The sequence below is a fragment of the Lethenteron reissneri genome, unplaced genomic scaffold (assembly GCF_015708825.2).
Source record: "Lethenteron reissneri isolate LAM-NWPU_2019-01 unplaced genomic scaffold, ASM1570882v1 scaffold_1610, whole genome shotgun sequence".
In the NCBI taxonomy this organism is placed as follows: Eukaryota; Metazoa; Chordata; class Hyperoartia; order Petromyzontiformes; family Petromyzontidae; genus Lethenteron; species Lethenteron reissneri.
The window spans coordinates 27558-53052 of NW_026891345.1; the positions used below are offsets into that span (position 1 = coordinate 27558).

A 25495-nucleotide genomic window follows, 5' to 3' on the forward strand; every position below is an offset into this window, starting at 1 on the left:
CTCACCCACCCACTCACCCACTCACCCACCCACTCACCCACCCACTCACCCATTCGCCCATCCACTCACCCATCCACTCACCCATCCACTCACCCACTCACCCACTCACTCACCCATCCACTCACCCACCACTCACCCACTCACTCACTCACTCACCCATCCACTCACCCACCCACTCTACCCACTCACCCACTCACTCACCCACTCACCCATCCACTCACCCACTCACCCACCCACTCACTCACCCACCCACTCACCCACCCACTCACCCATCCACTCACCCATTCACTCACCCACTCACTCACCCACCCACCCACTCACTCACCCATCCACTCACCCATCCACTCACTCGATGACTCGGATGGGAGAACATTTACTGCTGAAGTTGAACCAAGTCTACAGTTGCGACTGCAATACACAGAGAGAGACACAACATAGACACACAGAGAGAGACACGGAGAGAGAGACACAGAGAGACACACACTGAGAGAGACACAGACACACAGACAACAACAACAACAACCGCCATTCGCCACTAAGTGGCGGTGACGTCACCACGACGCTTGTGCCAGGCCATGTGCACCTTGAGGCCACGTGAAGTGTCGAACGCCCGCTGGCAGGAGGTCACGAGGCAGACCCAGGTGCCACGGGTCGAATGACCGAGATGACTGGCTGATGCGCCACCTGTGCCCCCTACTGTACCAACTTGCTGTGCTTTAGCCACCCGGCGCTCCGCTCATTGTTGTGAGCGTCGCTCCTCCGCCATCCGTTGTTGTTGGAGGGCGACTGCCTCCAACTGCCCAGTAGCGTCCTTCACGAGCCTCCTCCACTGAGGCCGATCTTGACACCGCTGGTACCAGTCATCGGCAAGTCCACTCAGCTCCACGTCCTCCTGTACCACATCACTCCATCTCTTCTCTAGCCTGTGCCGCGCCCATTTAGCCCCCTCGATCCGGCCGAACAAAAGCTGTATAGGCATGCGGTGGCTGGGCATGCGGGCTACATGACCCAGCCAACGAAGCCTTGCCTGCCGGAGGAGCTCACTGATGGGACTTTGCCCAGATCTTGCAAGGACTTGTGAGCTCCTCACACAATCCAGCCTGGTTAAACCCAGGATGGATCGTAGGCAGGCCAGCCTAAATGTTTCCAACCGGCGAAGATGCTCCACTAGGGGGGTCCACGTTTCGCAAGCTTAGAGAAGGGAGGGAATGACCATGGCTGAGAAGACCTGAAGCTTCGTGTGGCGCGACAGACCAGGTAGCTTCCACACAGCGTTACGCAACCGATGAAAAGATATTGCGGCTCGACTGATTCGGAGTGAGACCTCTGCTGATAAACTGGAGCCGGTCATAAGCACACTGCCCAGGTATGGGAAACTATCCACTCTCTCCACAACTGCCCCATCACCAATTGGGAGTTGTGGGGGTGGAGTGTCCGATGGTACAAAATACCCAGGCAGGTGCTTAGTTTTGGTGGGGCTGATGGTAAGGCCCCACCTCTTAGTGGCACGCTCCAGTCTTAGCAGCAGCGTCTCAAACTCCTCTTCTGAATGAGCAGCTATTACCAAATCATCGGCATACATAGCGTGGTTGACCAATAGGGAGCCATCCCTTGATCGCACCCGGGCATCGATCAGCCTCCCATTATATCTGTACCAAATGGAAATTCCCCCGGTACAGCTATTGAAGGCTTCACGAACTACGCGGTCAAAATAGATGTTAAATAATATGGGAGCCAGAGGACATCCCTGTCGCACCCCAAGGTGTACAGGGAAAGGCTCCGACTCCCGGCCACGTAGTTTTACCCGGGCCCGCTCACCATCATGAAGGTCCTTAATGATCGTGAGCAGAGGGTCAGGGACTCCGAAAGCACGAAGAACAACCCAGAGCCCAGTCTTACTGATGGTATAATAGGCCTTGACCAGGTCAATAAAGCAGAGATGTAGGTCTTTTGGGAATTCCCTACACCTCTGCTGTAGCAGACGGACAGAAAATATGGCATCTGTGCAGGACCGCCCTTTCCTGAAACCGCATTGGGGCTCCGCAAGCCTCTCCTCAGCGTGCCTAGCAAGGCGATGTTGAATAATACTTGCCAGGACCTTACCCGGCACACTGAGGAGTGAGATGCCCCTGTAGTTGTTACAATCGGTACGGTCCCCCTTCTTAAAAAGAGGGACCACCAGGGCATCCTTCCAGTCCTGCGGAACCCGTCCAGTGGTCCAGACTGTTGTTATGATGTCATATAGGGCAGTCTGTGCACAAACGCCACCCTCCCTCAGCATTTCGCTTGGGAGATCATCTCTGCCCGGTGCCTTCCCTGGTCTCAGACTCCGGATCGCCCTCAGTACTTCCTAAACAGCTGGCACCTCAGCCAGCCACTCACAGGGGATGACCTCTTCCAATATTTGAGGCACCGCAGCCTCAGCAGGGTTATCACCACTTTGTGCCATGATGTTTTCCTGGCTGAGAGAATTTCCCTCCCCCAGGACCTCACAGAAATGCTCAGCAAATCTGCAAACCTGTTCCTGGGGGTCGGAGATTGGATCACCGTTTTTTCCTCTAATGATGGTAATAGGTGTGGCGCTGCAGGTTACTTTTTTGATGGAGTTAAATAGTGATTTGTGATCACGGGCCACTGAGGCAGACTCCATCTCCTCAGCAACCCGCGACCACCACCCATCCTTACAGCGCCTTACGGCTCTCCGAACTTCCGAGCGAAGGCTGCGGTAAACCTCCTCATTCTCTGACGTGGGATGCTGTAGGCGATGAGAGTGGGCCTGTCGCTTTTTCTCAATTAACCTGAACACCTCCTCTGTCAGCCAGGGTTTCTGGGGAGGTCTGGACCGCGTACCCAAAGCAGCCATTGCAGCTGCATGAGTCACAGTCTTAAACCTCGCCCATTTACCCTCGACATCAGGTGGAGTGGGGGACGATGCCAACCCCAGCTGCAAGCGATGATGAAATTCTCGCTTGCAACTTTCATCAGCTAACTGAGACCAGGCCACTTTTGGTTGGAATGGGATCCTGGGTGTACACCCACCACCGGAGTGGAAGAAAGGCAGGCGCATCTTACAGATGACTAGTCGATGGTCAGAGGGCAGATCAGCTCCACGGTAGGTCCTGGTGTCAAGGACATGGGCTCGCATCCGCTGGTCCGTCACTATGTAGTCCAGCAGATGTTCTTGCTTGGACCCGGCATGTATCCATGATGTTGTGTGGATGCGCCGATGCCGGAAGAGCGTGTTGGTAATTACAAGCCCATGGGCTGCACAAAAATCTAGCAGCCTCCTACCGTTATTATTGAGCTGATCTGGCCCATGCCTTCCAATCACTCCAGACCAGGTGCCAGCATCATGACCAACTCGGACATTGAAGTCACCCAACAAGATGACTCTGTCCCGAGTGGCCACTTTAGCCAGCACCTGTGACAGGAGGTCATAGAAAGCGTCTGACTCATCGGCTTTGCCTGCATCCCTCCACGGATGTTCGTCTTCGGTGGGGGCATAAGTAGCCACGACCACCACTCCTCGCCTCTGGTTGATGGGAAGGCGATCCCAAAGTATCCTGGGGCTTACAGCTTCCCACACCTGACCGCCACGCTCCCACGCCCCCTTCATTCTTTTGTTCAGAAGAAGAGCCACACCCTGTTGTTTGGCAGTCTCCTGCCCCGAGTAGAGGACTGTCCACCCCTCATGGTGGCAGGAGCCAGAACCGGTCCACCGGACCTCCTGAATGCCACAGAGATCCAGGCGGTACCGGTCCAGCTCCTGACAGAGGAGTGGCAGCCTCTCCTCCGCAGTGAGCGTTCGAACATTCCACGCGGCCATCCGCAATGGTTTTTTGTTGTTTCTGGAGGAGCCCCGAGGGTGAAAATTCAATCTCCTGGCTCCGCCAAATGGGGTTTGGCCAGGAGACGTCAAAAAAGCCTGACCCCCCGGGGCCTCCGGCACAAGCTTATTAGTTACAGGTTCATGTTTAATTCGTAGTTTAGTGGTGGTTAATTGAAGGTGGATGGGTTACCAGCCCCTCGCACCCGTCCAGAGCCCCCGTTTAGCCACTGTGATGGTCACAGACGCCATGAGGGGAGAGGCCAATGGGCATTGGCCCTCCCCCCACAGCACTGCCCACGACAGACACAACATAGACACAGAGAGAGACACAGAGAGAGACACACAGAGAGACACACACAGAGAGACACAGAGAGAGACACTGAGAGAGACACAGAGAGAGACACAGACACACACAGAGACACACACAGAGACACACAGAGAGAGACACAGAGAGAGACACACAGAGACACGACACACACAGAGACACACAGAGACTCACAGAGACACGACACACACACACAGAGAGACACACACAGAGAGAGACACACACACAGAGACACACAACAGAGACACAGAGAGAGAGACAAACAGAGACACGACACACACAGAGACACACAGCAGAGACACAGAGAGAGACACACAGAGAGAGACACACACAGAGACACACACAGAGACACAACATAGACACAGAGAGAGACACACACAGAGACACACACAGAGAGACACACACAGAGACACACACCAGAGACACAGAGATACACACAGTGACACACAGAGAGAGACACACAGAGACACAGAGAGAGAGACAGAGAGAGACACACAACAGAGACACACAACAGAGACACACAGAGACACAGAGAGAGACACACAGAGACACACAACAGAGACACAGAGAGAGACAAACAGAGACACGACACACACACAGAGACACACAACAGAGACACACAGCAGAGACACACAGAGAGAGACACACAGAGAGAGACACACAGAGACACAACATAGACACAGAGAGAGACACACACAGAGACACACAGAGAGACACACACAGAGACACACAACAGAGACACAGAGATACACACAGTGACACACAGAGAGAGACACACAGAGACACAGAGAGAGAGACACAGAGAGAGACACACAACAGAGACACACAACAGAGACACACAGAGACACACAGAGAGAGAGACAGAGAGAGACACACACAGAGACACACAACAGAGACACAGAGATACACAGAGAGAGAGACACACAGAGACACAGAGACAGAGAGAGACACACAACAGAGACACACAACAGAGACACAGAGAGACACACAGAGAGAGACAGAGAGAGACACACACAGAGACACACACAGAGACACACACAGAGACACACAACAGAGACACACAGAGACACAGAGAGAGACACACACAGAGACACACACAGAGACACAACAGAGACACACAGAGACAGAGAGAGACAGAGAGAGACACGACACACAACAGAGACACACACAGACACACACACACAGACACACACACAGAGACACACAACAGAGACACACACAGACACACACAGAGACACACAACAGAGACACGACACATACACAGAGACACACAACAGAGACACAGAGACACACACAGAGACACACACAGAGACACACAGAGAGAGACACACACAGAGACACAACATAGACACAGAGAGAGACACACACAGAGACACACACAGAGAGACACACACAGAGACACACAACAGAGACACAGAGATACACACAGTGACACACAGAGAGAGACACAGAGAGAGACACACAACAGAGACACACAACAGAGACACACAGAGACACACAGAGAGAGACACACACAGAGACACACAACAGAGACACAGAGAGAGACAAACAGAGACACGACACACACACAGAGACACACAACAGAGACACACAGCAGAGACACACAGAGAGAGACACACAGAGAGAGACACACACAGAGACACAACATAGACACAGAGAGAGACACACACAGAGACACACACAGAGAGACACACACAGAGACACACAACAGAGACACAGAGATACACACAGTGACACAGAGAGAGACACACAGAGACACAGAGAGAGAGACACAGAGAAAGACACACAACAGAGACACACAGAGACACACAGAGAGAGACACAGAGAGAGACACACACAGAGACACACAACAGAGACACAGAGATACACACAGAGACACACAGAGACACAGAGAGAGACAGAGAGAGACACACAACAGAGACACACAACAGAGACACAGAGAGACACACAGAGAGAGACAGAGAGAGACACACACAGAGACACACACAGAGACACACACAGAGACACACAACAGAGACACACAGAGACACAGAGAGAGACAGAGAGAGACACACACAGAGACACACACAGAGACACACAGAGACACACAACAGAGACACACAGAGACACAGAGAGAGACACGACACACAACAGAGACACACACAGAGACACACACACAGACACACACACAGAGACACACAACAGAGACACACACAGAGACACACACAGAGACACACAACAGAGACACGACACATACACAGAGACACACAACAGAGACACACACAGAGACACACAGAGACACACACAGAGATACACACACAGAGACACACACAGAGACACACAACAGAGACACGACACATACACAGAGACACACAACAGAGACACACACAGAGACACACAGAGACACACAGAGACACACAACAGAGACACGACACATACACAGAGACACAACAGAGACACACACAGAGACACACAGAGACCCAACGCCTCTGTGTCGAGAGAGAGGGGGGGGTTTGCTGCAGCAGAGACATTGTTAGCTGTCAATGACACCCCCCCCCTCACACGTGACCCCCCCCCCCCTCGCGTGTGACCCCCCCCCTCGCACGTGATACCCCCCCTCACACGTGACCCCCCTCCCTCACATGTGATACCCCCCCCCCCCGCTGACGTGACGTCACGCGGCCACGTGGGAGCCAGGAAGTGGTCACGTGGTTGGCTTTGCTGCTGCTGCCGCCATCTTGATCTGTGGTGAGACGTTCGTTTTGTGGTTGTTGTTGTTGTGGTTGTTGTGGTTGTTGTTGTTTACCAGGTACAGCCGCGCTGCTTCTTTGTTTCGTAGGGGGGACGTCGAGTGAGTTGCACAGCTGTGGAGTCGATGTCCACGTGGTATCGTGAGCACGTGGCAACAGCAGCAGCCGCAGCTTGTGTGTGTCAAGGCCACGGGAGGGCTGCTGGTTCTTGCTGGAATTCTCACGACTGATGACGATTGCTTGTGTTGTGAGCATTTTTATTTTACATTTTTAAATCCTTTATATTAAGTTCACTTGCTTGCGCGCTTACTTACGACCGTGCAAATCTTTCGGTCGTTTTTTAACCCTCTTCCCGTGATCCAATCGAGCTGACATGTTGCACACAGACTCGTTGTGCGAGACAACTTTTTAGGAAAATGTTTTTTTCATATTTAATTTAAAATAGCAATGTGATAAAAATGAAACTTTATTACTCAAGAAAAACAGAAATGAATAATAAAATAAAACCGATGCCACGCATATAAAGGATTTATAGTGAAAAACTTTGTTTTTACGGGTTAATTTTTTTCAAATTTTCTTGCTGTGGATTTCACACCTGATGATGATTGCTTGTGTTGCAGTCGAAACGCCGTGAGAATTTTAATCGGATCGCTAATGGCTCTGATGATGACAGTTGCTGTGAGAGTTGTATTTACCTAGCTACAATGCCACTGGTCATTCTAGTGAATGGGCGGCACAGATGCTAATGCAACAGCAATGCCATTTCGAGGGTGTGGAATTTATCCTGTTATGTACGAAACTTGAGAACCCTAGCTACATACAATGTCTGCTGCCAGTTTTATAGGGCTGAACATTGAAAATGTCTAAGTGTACAACTATTGCGATTACCATGTCTCTATAGTCGTGGTTGAAGAGACATTGTAATGTTTTTAAACTATTTTATCTTTTCCTGTAATTTCTTGAAATTCTCAATGGCTGCCCATAAAACAAAAATTGTTTTAATGCATTTGTTTTCTGGCCATTTGTTTTAGTGGCCAGTTACTGGGCTGATTCTGCTGTGAGACCCGAGTGTGTGCTTCGCCGGGGAGAGATGTAAAAATGTAGGTGAAAAATGAAATAAAAATTAATAAAAAGAAATTAAATTACGACGTTTCGGAAGCAACACAAGCTTCCGTGTTCAGGTGAAACTGTCACAGCAAAATATCTGTTTCACCTGAAGACGGAAGCTTGTGTTTCTTCCGAAACGTTGTGATTTTTCTCTTCTTCTTGGTTCGTTCGGTAAAGTCGTCACGTAGAAGGGAAGTAATAAAATAATAAAAATAAAACATAATAAAATAATTATCACGACGTTTCGGCCACAACGCAAGCAGCCGTCCTCAGGTGAAACCAGGTCTGTCGGGGAGACAGAGTCTGAATGAAACAGCACACGAGCTTGGAGCATATATATAAGCTGGGTTGGGAGGGGGGGAAAGGGCGCTTCGACAAAAGAATTTGCATATAAAGAGGAATTTAGCATATTTATGGGAAATGCAGGAATGTAATTAGTACTACATATGCCCGTGCATTATGCAGGATTAGCAGCATCCAAGGGAGGGGATATGGGAAATGCATGTATGTGAATAGTACTAATTATGCCCGTGCATTATGCAGGATTTGTGATTTTTATTCTTTTATTTTAATTTTAATTTCATTTTTTACCTACGTGACTTTACCGAGTATGATTCCTTGCAGTCGCGAAAGCTTCAAATCTCCAAGATATCAAAATGGATGAGCGGCGCATGCATCAGGACGATGAGGAGCTGCAACAGCAGCAGCAGTCTCCAAACAATCGGAAGGCTCCTTCACGCACCAGGCAGAATGCAGCTCAGTCTGTGCGACAGTATCCTCCTGCCTTGGCAGAGGCAGCAACCCAGACTTGTCAGTCTCCACAGGCTCAGTCAGTTAAGCACACCCCACCAGTGCCTAAGGTGTCTTCTGGCAGCAGTCAGCGACCGAGTGGAGAGGCGGCTTCTGATACGAACTCCCAAGGTGATCACTTTGACTGCCCCTTGTTCACACACACGTGCTGTCTAGCTATTAAGACACATTTGAGGTTTTTGTAAATTATATAATTTCACTAATAGGGGTTTTCGCCTTTTTTCTGGCAACAAAACTGACACCTTTTGCAAGGAATCATGCTTACATTAACCACAATACTTGCAGTCAAATGCAAACAATAAACACAACTCTGATAATGTATGCATTGTCTTTGAAACGGATTGGTCCACACCAGAGACAGCTTTCTTTAGAGTCTCGTCTCATATGGTTTTCGACCAGATGACGCCAAGTATTGTGGTTAATGTAAGCATGATTCCTTGCAAAAGGTGTCAGTTTTGTTGCCAGAAAAAAGGGGAAAACCCCTATGAGTATATTTTGGTACTGGCAAAGGAGGTCCCATGATGACGCCTTTTGGCGTCATCTGGTCGAACATCATATGAGACTCGGCTCTAAAGAAAGCTGTCTGGTGTGGACCAATCAGTTTCAAAGACAATGCATACATTATCAGAGTTGTGTTTTTTGTTTGCATTTGACTGCAGGTATTGTGGTTAATGTAAACATGATTCCTTACAAAAGGTGTCAGTTTTGTTGCCAGAAAAAAAAAGGGGAAAAACCCTATTAGTATATTTTGGTACTGGCAAAGGAGGTCCCATGATGACATCATTTAAATGTATTATTCTGAAAGAAATTGTCCCTGCGTGTACTCGCCTTACCTGTCCGCTTTTTGCCACTTTACCAAATCCTCAGGCTGCGTGAAAGTGGTGCACGACATGCTGATGACTGCAAGCAACTGTGGCAGCAATTGGCCATCCGACCAAGAAGACATATTTCGCCTCCTGGTAAGTTACCTGCTTTCGTTTAAATTCCTCGCAATCACATGTCACAATAAGCATTTCATGTTTGAAAGAATTTGCTCTGCGGTCTGTATGTATGTAGGTGCATGGGAGAGAACATTTTGAAATATTAAAGAAAATCAAGGAAAACCTGGAGCTGATCCGAACGCTGCCCACGGATGTCAATGTGTTGCGCAACCTGCAGCAACAACAGTACGTGAACACGAAATAGACACATCGCTGCTCGTACGAGACAAGTTCCCGATTGCTGCTGTAATTAAATGGTAGCAACAGAAGGGAAGTAATAAAATGATAAAAATAAAAATAATAAAATAATTCTCACGACGTTTCAGCCACAACGCAAGTAGCCGTCCTCAGGTGAAAACCAGGTCTGTCGAGGCGACAGCGTCTGAATGAAACAGCACACGTGCTTGGAGCATGTATATACGCTGGGTTGGAAGGGGGGGGAAAGGGCGCCTTGACAAAATAATTTGCATATCAAGAGGAATTTAGCATATTTCCATATACCCTCCCTTTGATGCTGCTAATCCTGCATAATGCACGGGCATGAGTAGTACTAATCACATACCTGCATTTCCCATAAATATGCTAAATTCCTCTTGATATGCAAATTCTTATTCAAGAAAACAACATAAATGTACAATATAAACAATCATACAAAAACTGACCTTATAATCCTCATATACGACTTTCCTTATATTTAATTTAAAATACCAATGTGATAAAAATGAAACTCTTACTCAAGAAAAACAGAAATGAATAATAAAATTAAATCGATGCCACGCATATAAAGGATTTATAGTGAAAAACTTTGTTTTTATTTTATTTTACTTTTATTAATTTTAATTTTTTACCTACGTGACTTTACCGAAAAAACCTAAGAATATGAATCCTTGCAGTCACGAAAGCTTAAAATCTAGAATGAAAAAATAAAATTAAACCGATGCCACGCATATAGAGGATTTATAGTGAAAAACTTTGTTTTTACGGGCTAATTTTTTGGGTTTTTTCTCCCTCCCAGATACGTGACGGAATTGCGTGGCAGGCCGTTCAACCTCAGCCGACACGGCAGCGAGTGTTCACAGGAAGTCTTGACCGGCAGCCAGGGACCCTCCAGTGCCGGCGAAGGTTCCTCATCAGGTGACGCAAGCTCTCCCTGCTCGGCGCAGCACATTTCTCTGCAGGGAACGTGGCACGCGGTAGAATTGAAAGACGTGACACAATTTGCCACAAAGTGATACGCAGTCTTCTTGGTTCTTTCGGTAAAGTCGTCACGTAGAAGGGAAGTAATAAAAGAATAAAAATAAAACACGATAAAATACAATTCTCACGACGTTTCGACCACAACGCAAGCAGCCGTCCTCAGGTGAAGAACAGGTCTGTCAGACGCTGTCTTTCTGACAGACCTGTGTCCATGATAAAATACAATTCCATGATAAAATTCCATGATAAAATACAATTCTCACGACGTTTCGGCCACAACGCAAGCAGCCATCCTCAGGTGAAGAACAGGGCTGTCAGATGCTGTCTTTCCGACAGACCTGTTCTCCACCTGAAGACGGCTGCTTGCGTTGTGGCCGAAACGTCGTGAGAATTATTTTATGAAGTTTTATTATTTTATTACTTCCCTTCTACGTGACTTTACCGAAAGAACCAAGAGGATGAACTCAATATTACTCGTATATGTGTTGAGGTGTAAATGGTTTTATTGCGAATGCTCATCCACTGGTTGCAGGCGTTGCACAGGATGTTGTGACGGGTGAAGCGAGTGGATCCAATGGTCCCCCACGGCCACCGGACGGAGACAACCCACCGGCCCGGCTTGGAACCCTGCCGGACAGCGGCAAGCCTGGCAACGCTCTTTACAAGTAAGTGCCCTTTAGGTGCATCATCGTCGCCACCTTTAAACATCGTCGTCATTTTTCGATTTAAAGCTTTCGTGACTGCAGGGATTCATCTTCTTGGTTCTTTCGGTAAAGTCACGTAGAAGGGAAGTAATAAAATAATAAAAATAAAACATAATAAAATAATATAATATAATAAAAGAATAAATATTATAATAATGTTGCTTTCCTTCTACGTGACTTTACCGAAAGAACCAAGAAGATCGTCATCATTCACGCTCTGAAAAAAATTACAAATAAATGAAAGGGATTCTTTGCTGAAATAACCTTTTCTACTCTGAGACATCTCTTTTAGCAGTGGCAAAATATAGTAGTAGGTTTTTACCTTTTTAAACTGGTACAAAACTGACACCTTTATACAAGGCATCATGTTTGCAATAACCACAACACAAGTAGTCAAAAAACAAACAAAAAGAAGCAAAAAGTACTTTTCGTGCTTCTTGTATTTGGTATTAACATTTTGGAGCCTTGTGTGTTGTTTTTTTTGTGTCTCAAGCTTCCTGAAACAAATAGACTGCTTGGAGTTTTTGGAGAATTTCACTTCACGTGGATTGTCGAGTGTCCAACAGCTGATGAACGTCACTCTGCAGGCAAGTTCCTACGGACGCTTCCACACAAACTACGCGTGTTTTTTAACGTTCACAGGATTGGGATTTATTTCTAAGTTTTTCTGCAACATAAAAAATGCACAAAGAAGCTTGGAGAAGATGGAAGGTTGGAATTAAACTTGTAAAGAGTTAATACGTGTGTAGGTGAGGGTGAGTGGTGAGGGTGAGTGGTGAGCGTGAGTGGTGAGGGAGAGGGGTGAGTGGTGACGGAGAGGGGTGAGCGTGAGTGCTGAGTGGTGAGTGGTGAGGGTGAGTGGTGAGGGTGAGTGGTGAGTAGTGAGGATTGTAGTGCCACAAGAGGGGGCTCTGGGACCCTAGGCAGAGAAGCCCTTGGCGGCAGGCGCTAGGATCCCAGGCACCCCAGACACTTAAGCCCCTTGGCGCCACCAACGGGGGGGCTGTGTGTGCTCTGTGGGATACCTGGGGGCACACACAACCCCACCCCTCGTTGGGCACGAGGCATAAAAGGGCAGCTCCCTGGACAATCGGGGCCAGTTGGAGGTCAAGACCCGCCAGCCAGCCAGCTTAGGACCCTGGACCCCCTCGTCCCGCTTGTCCTTGTAAGGGCCGGGACGCTGTGAGGGCCAGTGGTGGGACTCTGGGACTCCCGGCTCTACGTCCTTGTGAGGGCGAGTTCCGAGGAAGCCAGAGTCCAGACCCACACCTTGGCTGGGTCGGGTCAGGTAGCCTCCCCTAGCGGGATTGTAGCCAGAGGACCCCAGAGCATAGCCAGAGTAGTGTACCTAGGCAGTGTACCTAGGCTGTGTACCTAGGCTGTGTACCTAGGCTGTCTTCCTAGGCTGTCTACCTAGGCTGTGTACCTAGGCTGTGTATCTAGGCTGTGTACCTAGGCTGTAACAGAGTATCAGGACTGTTGGAGTGTTGTATTGTAATAAAGAAGTTACCTCTACAAGTGTCTCCGGAACCCATTACACGTGGATACCGAAACATGCAAATAAGAAACATTGACAACTGCAAAAAAGTAGATGGGCTTGGGCAAGGGAACATCACTGGACTGCATTGTGGCTGGGAAACAAGACCGGTGTTGGAGTGGCATCCAAAGTAGAGCACACATCACCAAGAGGATGACCACCACAGAGATTCGAGTTGTGAGAATATTAGTTCGTGTGTAGTTGATAGATGGATCGTGGTCACATAGCTCGAGTGAGGAGGCTGAGGAGTCCTGATCCAGTAGTGGGTACAAAAAAAACACATTCCTCCTGCGGAGGGAGCGGGTAGGAACGTTGGGTTGCTCGGTCAATGGCCAACTGTGAGGGCGGGCACAAGCCGTCGTGAGTAGGTTAAACGTTGAGTTTTATAAGGGCACCACGGGGTGACCAGCCCCTCCCCATCCTCCCCTCCCCACCCTCCCCTCCCCACCCAGCCCCACCCCACCCAGCCCCTCCCCACCCAGCCCCTCCCCACCCAGCCCCTCCCCACCCAGCCCCTCCCCACCCAGCCCCTCCCCACCCTCCCCACCCAGCCCCTCCCCACCCTCCCCTCCCCACCCAGCCCCTCCCCACCCTCCCCTCCCCACCCAGCCCCACCCCTCCCATTTTTGGATGCACGACGGACAGACACAATAATCCCCTGTGGGCTGGTGGAACCAGGTGGTTCCTACCGGTAATACCGACTGATTTTGTACATTAATTGCTCTGAGGAATACACGTCGTCAGAAATTTGAAGAATGTTGTATCGTACACTATGGTAAAAATATCATAATTGTTTTTTTACCCTTCTATCTGGCAACAAAACTGACACCTTTTTACAAGGAGTCATGTTTCTATAGACCACAATACTTGTCTCGGGTGTGGACCAATCAACTTCAGGGACAGTGCATACATTATCAGAGTTATGTCTTTTGTTTGTATTATGACTGCAAGGTATTGCGGTCTATGCAAACATGACTCCTTGTAAAAAGGTGTCAGTTTTGTTGCCAGATAGAAGGGTAAAAAGCCAATTATCAATGTTGTATCGCTGAACACAAGTTGGTGTGTGTGTGTGTGCATATTTTTTGTATTTCGCTGGATTTTAGGACTTGGATGAACTGGGAGTCCCAGAAGCCAAAAAGCGACTGCTATTGAGTGGAATCGAAGAGCATGGCGTGTCCACCACGATCTCCAGCGAGACGACGCTGCAGCGCTCGTCCAGTGAAGAGACAGTCCACCTCAGCTCCGAGGACGACGACGATGACGGCATCGACACCAAGGACGGCATCCGTGCCAAAGTGTTCCCAGCGCTGCGGCCCTCTGGCAGGAATCTGTCCTCCGTCGGCAATCGGTATCGCAAAAGCAGCATTGCCAAATACAATTTGCGAGCGCACGCTCGCCAAGCCGTTGACTTTCCTCGTTCTCGCAGCTGGGGAGGCAGTAGCAGCCTGGAGGTGCCCAGGAGCAAGATGCCAAGATTGTCTTCATGCTCTGACATCGAAGAAGAAGAGGGGCTGGAGTGAGAAGAGGAGGGGGGTGAGCGATAGATGGATGATGGTGGGAGGTTGTGTGGGCCATGGGTTGCACTTTGTATGAAAAGCCCTTGGGGTAAATAAGCTGGTGTCTTTCGATTGAAAGCTTTCGTGACTGCAGGGATTCATCTTCTTGGTTCTTTCAGTAAAGTCACGGTCGACAGACCTGTTCTCCACCTGAGGGCGGCTGCTTGCGTTGTGGCCGAAACGTCGTGAGAATTATTTTATTATGTTTTATTTTTATTATTTTATTATTTTCCTTCTACGTGACTTTACCGAAAGAACCAAGAAGATAAGCTAGTGTCGTTTCACTCGCAGTTTCAATAACTTCCTTTGAGCTTCTTCTTGGTTCTTTCGGTAAAGTCACGTAGAATGGAAATAATAAAATAGTAATACTTTTTTTTTTATAAATTAATTCTCACGACGTTTCGGCCACAACGCAAGCAGCCGTCCTCAGGTGAAGAACAGGTCTGTCGAGAAGACAGTCTGTTTTTATTTATTATTATTTTATTACTTCCCTTCTACGTGACTTTACCGAAAGAACCAAGAAGATGAATCCCTGCAGTCACGAAAGCTTTAAATCGAAATTCCTTTGAGCTTGCTTGCATAGTTTTTTTTTTTCCAGAATGCAGTCAATAGAATATAAAGCAGCATCTTGGCTTTACTACCCAAGGCAGGAACTTGTCTCTTCCAAGAAAGAAGTGAATGACTTGTCAGTTTTGTTCCTTCTTAATTTTGGAGCTTTCGTGACTGCAGGAATTATTCTTTGGTTTTTTCGGTAAAGTCACGTCTAAAGATAAAACGTGCCGTTTAGGTCATCTGGAGTTGAAATATACAACACGTTTTGTTTCCGTGCAGAGGAGATAGCCATGTTCAGAGAAATGTGCTTTTTTGTTGTGTTGCATTTGCTCGACTGTTGAAAGATCGTTTCAAATTTGCATCTTTTGGAAGGATGAACACGAAGTGGGAAGGTTTTTGCAAAATCAGATGTTCTCATACTCCAGAAGATTGTTGTACGGGGCCTGTCTGCTCTCACCTACTTGATAACAACCCCAAAAATGCCTAAATAAAAGTTGATTTGTGACATGTTCCATTCTGCAAAGTTTTATAGACTTTGCTGCTGGTAGCAGATGTAGAGAAAACAACACCTGTCTACACTTAGTGTTCATGGAACTGTCTTAAGCGTATATATGCAGTGGGTTTTTTTAAAATCCATTATATTAAGTTCACTTGCTTGCTTGCTTAGGACCGTGCAAATGTTTCGGTCGTTTTTTAACCCACTTCCCGTCATCCAATCGAGCTGACATTTTGCACACAGACTCGTTGTGCGTGACAATTTATGTTCGTGAAACATTTTTTCCCAAATTTTACACTTTTTAGGGAATTTTTTTTATAAATATTTAATTACCAATTGCTTAATGGTGGCAGGCAATCATCTGACCCATAGGTGGCAGCCATCTCAAGCCAGAGGACAAGAGGACTCTAGTCGCCACGCATATAAAGGATTTAGAGTGAAAAACTTTGTTTTTACGGGTTAATTTTTTGTTACAGGTAGGAACAACAGTTCCCCACCACCCACCAGGGATTATTTGTCTGTCGTGCATAGCCCCTCCCACCGTGTAGCACGCTCGCGGATTGATTGAAGTGCGTCACGTGACCGCGAGCTTTCTGCCCAACCAAGTTCCTAGCTGGCCACTGTGAAGGAACGTGATTGTGCTGTGGATTCAGAAACCCGAGTTTGAGGGTGACGTCCGAACTGCTGATTGTTTGGGTGCTGACCACTGGTGAAGTACCCGTCTGGTCACTGTCTGCATCTTGGAGTGGATTGAACAAGGGCTGTTGATATTATTGAGCTTTGATTAAAAGCCAAAAACCTTTAAAGTACAATTTGAGGAATTGTTTTTCTGGATAAACCACTCGGAAAAAATATATCCAATGTTTGAGTTTGCATACGGAGCCCAAAACCACGTGTACGTTTTGCAATGTGCTTTATATTTTGTAGCAATCACTGCCTTTCATGTAAACTGGTACCAGGTGCATACAGCGCATGGGAACGTTCAATTCGAATGTGCAATTCCCTGGAATAGCTACAGTAGTGATTTGTTTACACAAGTTTTGACAATAAAAAAAACTCTCTTTGAACCGTTAACACGATCTTTTCTGACGGTGTGTTTTTTAATCCAACGTGGCGCGATAGAAATATTTTATTTGCCTTCGTACACGGGTTGATATTGACGGAGCACAGGCGAGTATCACTTTGACGCTGTGGTGGATTGAGAGCAGATATTTGCGTCGGGGGTAGCTGAGCGAATCGCCGCGTGGTAATGATGCCTCCATATGTGTCAACCGGGATGTTCTGTTCTGGATCGCAAACAACAAAGCACCTAACACTCACACACACACAGACTCCTACACACACCTAACACTCACACACACCTAACACTCACACACACCTAACACTCACACACACCTACACACTCACACACACCTAACACTCACACACACCTAACACTCACACACACCTAACACTCACACACACACACACACCTAACACTCACACACACCTAACACTCACACACACCTAACACTCACACACACCTAACACTCACACACCTAACACTCACACACACCTAACACTCACACACACCTACACACTCACACACACCTAACACTCACACACACCTAACACTCACACACACCTAACACTCACACACCTAACACACACACCTAACACACACACCTAACACTCACACCTAACACTCACTCACACCTAACACTCACACACACCTAACACTCACACACACCTAACACACACACACACCTAACACTCACACCTACACTCACTCACACCTAACACTCACACACACCTAACACTCACACACACCTAACACTCACACACACCTAACACTCACACACACCTAACACTCACACACACCTAACACTCACACACACCTAACACTCACACACACCTAACACTCACACACACCTAACACTCACACACACCTAACACTCACACACACCTAACACTCACACACACCTAACACACACACACCTAACACTCACACACACCTAACACACACACACACCTAACACTCACACACACCTAACACACACACACACCTACACTCACACACACCTAACACTCACACACACCTAACACTCACACACACCTACACTCACACACACCTAACACTCACACACACCTAACACTCACACACACCTAACACTCACACACACCTAACACTCACACACACCTAACACTCACACACACCTAACACTCACACACACCTAACACTCACCACACCTAACACTCACACACACCTAACACTACACACACCTAACACTCACACACACCTAACACTACACACACCTAACACTCACACACACCTAACACTCACACACACCTAACACTCACACACACCTAACACTCACACACACCTAACACTCACACACACCTAACACTCACACACACCTAACACTCACACCTAACACTCACCACACCTAACACTCACACACTACACTCACACCTAACACTCACTCACACCTAACACTCACACACACCTAACACTCACTCACACCTAACACTCACACACACCTAACACTCACACACACCTAACACTCACACACACCTAACACACACACACACCTAACACTCACACACACCTAACACTCACACACACCTAACACACACACCTAACACACACACACCTAACACACACAGGTGACTGATGGATGAGCGGGAGCGGCGCTTTGTAAACTCGCCTTCATCGTCTCCCTCGCCGACTCGCCGAGTGTTTGTGTTGTTGTTGTTGGAAACGTCCCGACGTCAGATTGAAGCTTGGACGGGCGAGCCAAGGGAAGCTCCAGCAGCGGAAGAAACTCGTCACGTTGCAGACACCGAGTGACGCGTACCACGTGACAGAGACGCCAACTCCCACGTGCCCTTGAATGCCCCTTCTCGGTTCAAGCGGCGCCCGTTCTGCACGCACAAAAGTGTGATTTTGATGATGAACGAAGGAGCAACGAATAAATAAAACCCGGACGACGCCGTGGCAAATCGGAGTTCTGTCTGCTGCCAATTCTCGTCGGCATCTCTCGCGCAACGCGGATCGCACTGCTCGCGTTCCTCGTCCGTGCCGGCCACACGGTTGATATCGGCAACAACGACGGAGCGAGACACGGAGCGAGATAAAATAGCCGCCTCCTATAATTTACGCTTCAACTAAAAAACAAGTATAACCCGTAAAAACAAAGTTTTTCACTCTAAATCCTTTATATGCGTGGCGGCTAGAGTCCTCTCGTCCTCTGGCTTGAGATGACTGCCACCTATGGGTCAGATGATTGTATGCCACCATTAAGCAATTGGTAATTAAATATATTTTTGTCCTAAAAAGTGTAAAATTTTGGAAAAAAAATTTCACGAAAATAAATTGTCACGCACAACGAGTCTGTGTGCAAAATGTCAGCTCGATTGGATCACGGGAAGTGGGTTAAAAAACGACCGAAAGATTTGCACGGTCGTAAGCGCGCAAGCGAACTTAATACAAGTACAAGTATAACTCGTAAAAACAAAGTTTTTCACTAACAGGTCCCTGCGGGGTGGGCTGGTAGGAACGAATAACCAAATAATATAAACATAATGTATTGTTACACTTGTTTAGCCAGAAAAGCCTCACTGAGTCTAAAGGTTTTTGTAGGGTCCTGCCAAGTGTTTGCAGTAAGGGGCGATGTTGCTACACATAATCGGACGGACGGACGATATAATCTATTGTAGGCTGGTTCACTTCGTTCCTACCAGTATAAATCCTTTATATGCGTGGCGGCTAGAGTCCTCTCGTCCTCTGGCTTGAGATGGCTGCCACCTATGGGTCAGATGATTGCATTGCACCATTAAGCAATTGGTAATTAAATATATTTTTGTCCTAAAAAGTGTGTGTCAGTGTGTGTGTCAGGCTGTGTGTCAGTGTGGCGAGGAGTGGTGGTGCAGCGGTTAGCGCGCTGCACTACGAACCCGGATCCCCGAGTTATATTCCCGCTCACGGCCAAAACCAGCGACGATTACCTGAACCGGCACTGCGCCTCCCCCGGGTCGACTCAGCCTCAAATGAGTACCTGGTGCGGTGTGTAAACATCGCCACTGGGGAGATAAAGGCGGCCGGGCGTGGTGCTGGCCTCCCACCCCCTCCTCCACCGTTCCGGCCTTATAGGTGCTCGCTAACAGCACTTGCCCCAACAGCCTGTGCAGGCTACACGGGTGATCTTTGTCTTTGTCTTTGGCGCGCGCCCTCGTTGCCTGCCCCCTCCTACATGATCAGCGTCGTATTGCGCCTTTGGGCGTCATCTGGTCCAACACCATGTGAGACTAGGCTCTAAGGAAAGCTGTCTCGGGTGTGGACCAATCAACTTCAAGGACAGTGCATACATTATCAGAGTTATGTCTTTTGTTTGTATTACGGGGCGCTCTCCGCCGCCGCCCTGCGGGGGGGCTCCCGCGGACGGCCGTGCGAGCCGCTCCTCCGCCCTCCTGCCGCCTCCGCTGCCTCCGCTACCGCCGCCGGCTCGCTCCATGGCAGATCGCTGCGGCTTCTTGTTGCTGTTGAGGGTGGTGATGCAGCGAGAACAGCTCCCTGTATCATCACAACCATCACCAACCATCACCAACCATCACCACCATCACCACCACCCATCACCACCACCACCATCACCACCTCCACCACCACCACCACAACCATCACCACCACCATCACAACCATCACCAACCATCACCAACCATCTCCACCATCACCACCACCATCACCAACCATCACCACCATCACCAACCATCTCCACCATCACCACCACCATCACAACCATCACCACCATCACCACCACCATCACCACCATCACCACCACCATCACAACCATCACCACCACCATCACAACCATCACCAACCATCACCACCATCACCACCACCACCACCATCACCACCACCATCACCACCATCACCACCACCACCACCACCAACCATCACCACCACCACCACCATCACCACCATCACCACCACCATCACCACCATCACCACCACCACCACCATCACCACCATCACAACCACCATCACCACCATCACCACCATCACAACCATCACCACCATCACCACCACCATCACCACCATCACCACCACCATCACCACCACCATCACCACCTTAATTACCAGGCTACAGTCTACATTATAGACTGTCAGTACACTCACCCAGCTTAATTAGCACCACCACCCCCACACCACCACCCCCCACCACCACCCCCCCCACCACCACCCCCCCACCACCACCCAACCCCCCCCACCGCCACCCCCCCCACCACCCCACCACCCCCCCCCACCACCCAACCCCCACCACCCAACCCCCCCATATGCGGTTTGACGTCACTGAGACTCACAGAGCCAGACTGAGGCTCCCACAGGGTTCAGTGTTAATCACCGAGACTCACAGAGCCAGACTGAGGCTCCCACAGGGTTCAGTGTTAATCACCGAGACTCACAGAGCCAGACTGAGGCTCCCACAGGGTTCAGTGTTAATCACCGAGACTCACAGAGCCAGACTGAGGCTCCCACAGGGTTCAGTGTTAATCACCGAGACTCACAGAGCCAGACTGAGGCTCCCACAGGGTTCAGTGTTAATCACCGAGACTCACAGAGCCAGACTGAGGCTCCCACAGGGTTCAGTGTTAATCACCGAGACTCACAGAGCCAGACTGAGGCTCCCACAGGGTTCAGTGTTAATCACCGAGACTCACAGAGCCAGACTGAGGCTCCCACAGGGTTCAGTGTTAATCACCGAGACTCACAGAGCCAGACTGAGGCTCCCACAGGGTTCAGTGTTAATCACTGAGACTCACAGAGCCAGACTGAGGCTCCCACAGGGTTCAGTGTTAATCACCGAGACTCACAGAGCCAGACTGAGGCTCCCACAGGGTTCAGTGTTAATCACTGAGACTCACAGAGCCAGACTGAGGCTCCCACAGGGTTCAGTGTTAATCACCGAGACTCACAGAGCCAGACTGAGGCTCCCACAGGGTTCAGTGTTAATCACTGAGACTCACAGAGCCAGACTGAGGCTCCCACAGGGTTCAGTGTTAATCACCGAGACTCACAGAGCCAGACTGAGGCTCCCACAGGGTTCAGTGTTAATCACTGAGACTCACAGAGCCAGACTAAGACTCCCACAAGGTTCAGTGTCAATCACTGAGAATCACAGAGCCAGACTGAGGCTCCCACATGGTTCAGTGTCAATCACTGAGACTCACAGAGCCAGACTGAGGCTCCCACAAGGTTCAGTGTCAATCACTGAGACTCACAGAGCCAAACTGAGGCTCCCACAAGGTTCAGTGTCAATCACTGAGACTCACAGAGCCAGACTGAGGCTCCCACAAGGTTCAGTGTTAATCACTGCGACTCACAGAGCCAGACTGAGGCTCCCACAGGGTTCAGTGTCAATCACTGAGACTCACAGAGCCAAACTGAGGCTCCCACAAGGTTCAGTGTCAATCACTGAGACTCACAGAGCCAGACTGAGGCTCCCACAGGGTTCAGTGTCAATCACTGAGACTCACAGAGCCAGACTGAGGCTCCCACAGGGTTCAGTGTTAATCACTGAGACTCACAGAGCCAGACTGAGGCTCCCACAGGGTTCAGTGTCAATCACTGAGACTCACAGAGCCAGACTGAGGCTCCCACAAGGTTCAGTGTTAATCACTGCGACTCACAGAGCCAGACTGAGGCTCCCACAGGGTTCAGTGTCAATCACTGAGACTCACAGAGCCAAACTGAGGCTCCCACAAGGTTCAGTGTCAATCACTGAGACTCACAGAGCCAGACTGAGGCTCCCACAGGGTTCAGTGTCAATCACTGAGACTCACAGAGCCAGACTGAGGCTCCCACAGGGTTCAGTGTTAATCACTGAGACTCACAGAGCCAGACTGAGGCTCCCACAGGGTTCAGTGTTAATCACTGAGACTCACATAGCCAGACTGAGGCTCCCACAGGGTTCAGTGTTAATCACTGAGACTCACAGAGCCAGACTGAGGCTCCCACAGGGTTCAGTGTCAATCACTGAGACTCACAGAGCCAGACTAAGGCTCCCACAGGGTTCAGTGTCAATCACTGAGACTCACAGAGCCTGACTGAGGCTCCCACAGGGTTCAGTGTTAATCACTGAGACTCACAGAGCCAGACTGAGGCTCCCACAGGGTTCAGTGTTAATCACTGAGACTCACAGAGCCAGACTGAGGCTCCCACAGGGTTCAGTGTCAATCACCGAGACTCACAGAGCCAGACTGAGGCTCCCACAGGGTTCAGTGTTAATCACTGAGACTCACAGAGCCAGACTGAGGCTCCCACAGGGTTCAGTGTCAATCACCGAGACTCACGGTGTGATGTGTTGTATTCTCTACATCGTGTTTTTCTTTCTCTGTGTGATGTGATCTCTCTGTGTGTGTGATGTGTTGTTCTCTGTGTGTGTGTTGTATTCTCTCTCTCTCTGTGTGTGATGTGTTGTATTCTCTCTCTGTGTGTGTGATGTGATGTGTGTGATGTGTTGTATTCTACATCGTGTTTTCCTCTCTCTCTATCTGTGTGTGATGCGAATGGTCAAATGACGCGACCCCATCTCTCTCCATATCTTGCTGTGTGTATGTGACGTCCTCTCTCTCAATCTCTCTATGAGTCTCTGTGGGTCCCTGTGTCTCTGTGGGACTCTATGGGTCTCTGTGTGTCTCTGTGGGTCTCTGTGGGGGTCTCTGCGTGTCTTTGTGTGTCTCTGTGTGTCTCTGTGGGTCTCTGTGTGTCTCTGTGGGGGTCTCTGTGTGTCTCTGTGGGGGTCTCTGTGCGTCTCTGTGGGTCTCTGTGAGTCTCTGTGAGTCTCTGTGTGTCTCTGCGTGTCTCTTGCTTGTCTGCAGGGAATGTTGCCGTTTGCAGAGTCGTCAAACTATCCAGTCTCCATCCACTTCGATTCCCCAGGGCGGTGAGGATACACTCACCCACTCACCCACCCACTTACCCACTTACCCACTCACTCACCCACTTACTCACCCAGCCACTCACCCACTTACTCACTCACCGTCCCACTCACCACTCACCATCCTTACCTCCAACACTCACCCTGACACCCCCCCCGTGTCTCCTCCCCGTGTCTCTCCGTGTCTCCTCACCGTGTCTCCCCACCGTGTCTCCCCGTGTCTCCTTGTGTCTCCCCGTGTCTCCTTGTGTCTCCCCGTGTCTCCCCGTGTCTCCTCCCCGGGTCTCCCCGTGTCTCCTCACCGTGTCTCCCCCGTGTCTCCTCACCGTGTCTCCCCGTGTCTCCTCCCCGTGTCTCCCCGTGTCTCCTCCCCGTGTCTCCCCGTGTCTCCTCCCCGTGTCTCCCCGTGTCTCCCCGTGTCTCCCCGTGTCCCCCCGTGTCTCCCCGTGTCCCCCCGTGTCTCCCCGTGTCTCCCCGTGTCCCAGGTGTCAGGAGGACGTGGATGGTTTTGACGACACGGACTCGTTCATGAACGCCATCAACATGACTCACGTGGAGGAGGTGATGGTGGTGATGGTGATGGTGGTGATGGTGGTGATGATGGTGGTGATGATGGTGGTGCCGCTACAACATCTATGGAGGAACCTGGAGGAAAAATGGTTTGTGTGTGTGTCACTGTGTGTGTGTGGGGAGTGGTGGTGCAGCGGTTAGCGCGCTGCACTATGAACCCAGCGACATGAGTTCGATTCCCGCTCACGGCCAACACCAGTGACGATTATCTGAACCGGTCCTGGGCCTCCCCTAGGTCGACTCAGCCTCAAATGAGTACCTGGTGCGGTGTGTAAACATCGCCGCTAGGGAGACAAAGGCGGTCGGGCGTGGTGCTGGCCACCCACCCCCTCGTGTACCGTTCTGGCCTTCATAGGTGCTCGCTAACAGCACTTGCCCCTACAGTCTGTGAAGGCTACACGGGGGATCTTTGTGTGTCACTGTGCGTGTCACTGTCTGTGTGTGTCACTGTGTGTGTCACTGTGTGTGTGTGTCACTGTGTGTGTGTCACTGTGTGTGTGTAGGTCTCGATGTGTCTCTGTGGGTCTCTTTGGGGGTCTTTGTGGGTCTCTGTGTGTCTCTGTGTGTTTCTGTGGGTCTCTCTGTGGGTCTCTCTGTGGGTCTCTGTGTGACTCTATGGGTCTTTGTGGGTCTATGTGGGTCTCTGTGTCTCTGTGGGACTCTATGGGTCTCTGTGGGTCTCTGTGGGTCTCTGTGTCTCTGTGGGACTCTATGGGTCTCTGTGGGTCTCTGTGGGTCTCTGTGTCTCTGTGGGGGTCTCTATGGATCGCTGTGGGTCTCTGTGTGTCTGTGGGTCTCTGTGTCTCTGTGGGGGTCTCTGTGTGTCTCTGTGTGTCTCTGTGGGGGTCTCTGTGTGTCTCTGTGGGGGTCTCTGTGGGTCTCTGTGGGTCTCTGTGTGTCTCTGTGGGTCTCTGTGAGTCTTTGTGGGGGTCTCTGTGGGTCTCTGTGTGTCTCTGTGTGTCTCTGTGTGTCTCTGTGGGGGTCTCTGTGGGTCTCTGTGTGTCTCTGTGGGTCTCTGTGGGTCTCTGTGTGTCTCCACATGTATCTGTGTGTCTCTGTGTGTCTCTGTGTGTCTCTGTGCGTCTCTGCGTGTCTTTTGCTTGTCTGCAGGGAATGTTGCCGTTTGCAGAGTCGTCAAACTACCCAGTCTCCATCCAATTCCATTCCCCAGGGCGGTGAGGAAACGC

The 25495-nt window shown here is 49.7% G+C and overlaps 1 protein-coding gene across 4 annotated transcripts; it reads left to right on the plus strand.

Annotated features, from left to right (window-relative positions):
• The first annotated feature begins 6833 nt into the window (after positions 1-6833).
• Positions 6834-15177, plus strand: LOC133362771 (uncharacterized). Of its 4 annotated transcripts, XM_061581717.1 has the most exons (9): positions 6850-6881; positions 6973-7130; positions 8615-8911; positions 9668-9759; positions 9857-9966; positions 10796-10914; positions 11510-11642; positions 12175-12268; positions 14322-15177. In XM_061581717.1, the coding sequence occupies exons 3-9, from the start codon at positions 8647-8649 to the stop codon at positions 14736-14738; spliced, it is 1230 nt and encodes a 409-aa protein (XP_061437701.1). In that variant the 5' UTR covers positions 6850-6881; positions 6973-7130; positions 8615-8646; the 3' UTR covers positions 14739-15177. The 4 variants fall into 4 exon arrangements, with proteins under 4 accessions (XP_061437702.1, XP_061437701.1, XP_061437704.1 ...); XM_061581718.1 differs by lacking the exon at positions 6973-7130 and having other exon boundaries at positions 6834-6881; XM_061581720.1 differs by lacking the exon at positions 6850-6881 and having other exon boundaries at positions 6925-6984.
• Positions 15178-25495: the final 10318 nt, after the last annotated feature.

Bases quoted from the DNA above. Each gene is read 5' to 3' on its own strand.
- LOC133362771 (XM_061581718.1), top strand. From the start codon at position 8,647: ATGGATGAGCGGCGCATGCATCAGGACGATGAGGAGCTGCAACAGCAG. The intron at 8,912-9,667 runs GTGATCACTTTG...CCAAATCCTCAG, and splicing joins TTCTGATACGAACTCCCAAG to GCTGCGTGAAAGTGGTGCAC. The intron at 9,967-10,795 runs GTACGTGAACAC...TCTCCCTCCCAG, and splicing joins CGCAACCTGCAGCAACAACA to ATACGTGACGGAATTGCGTG.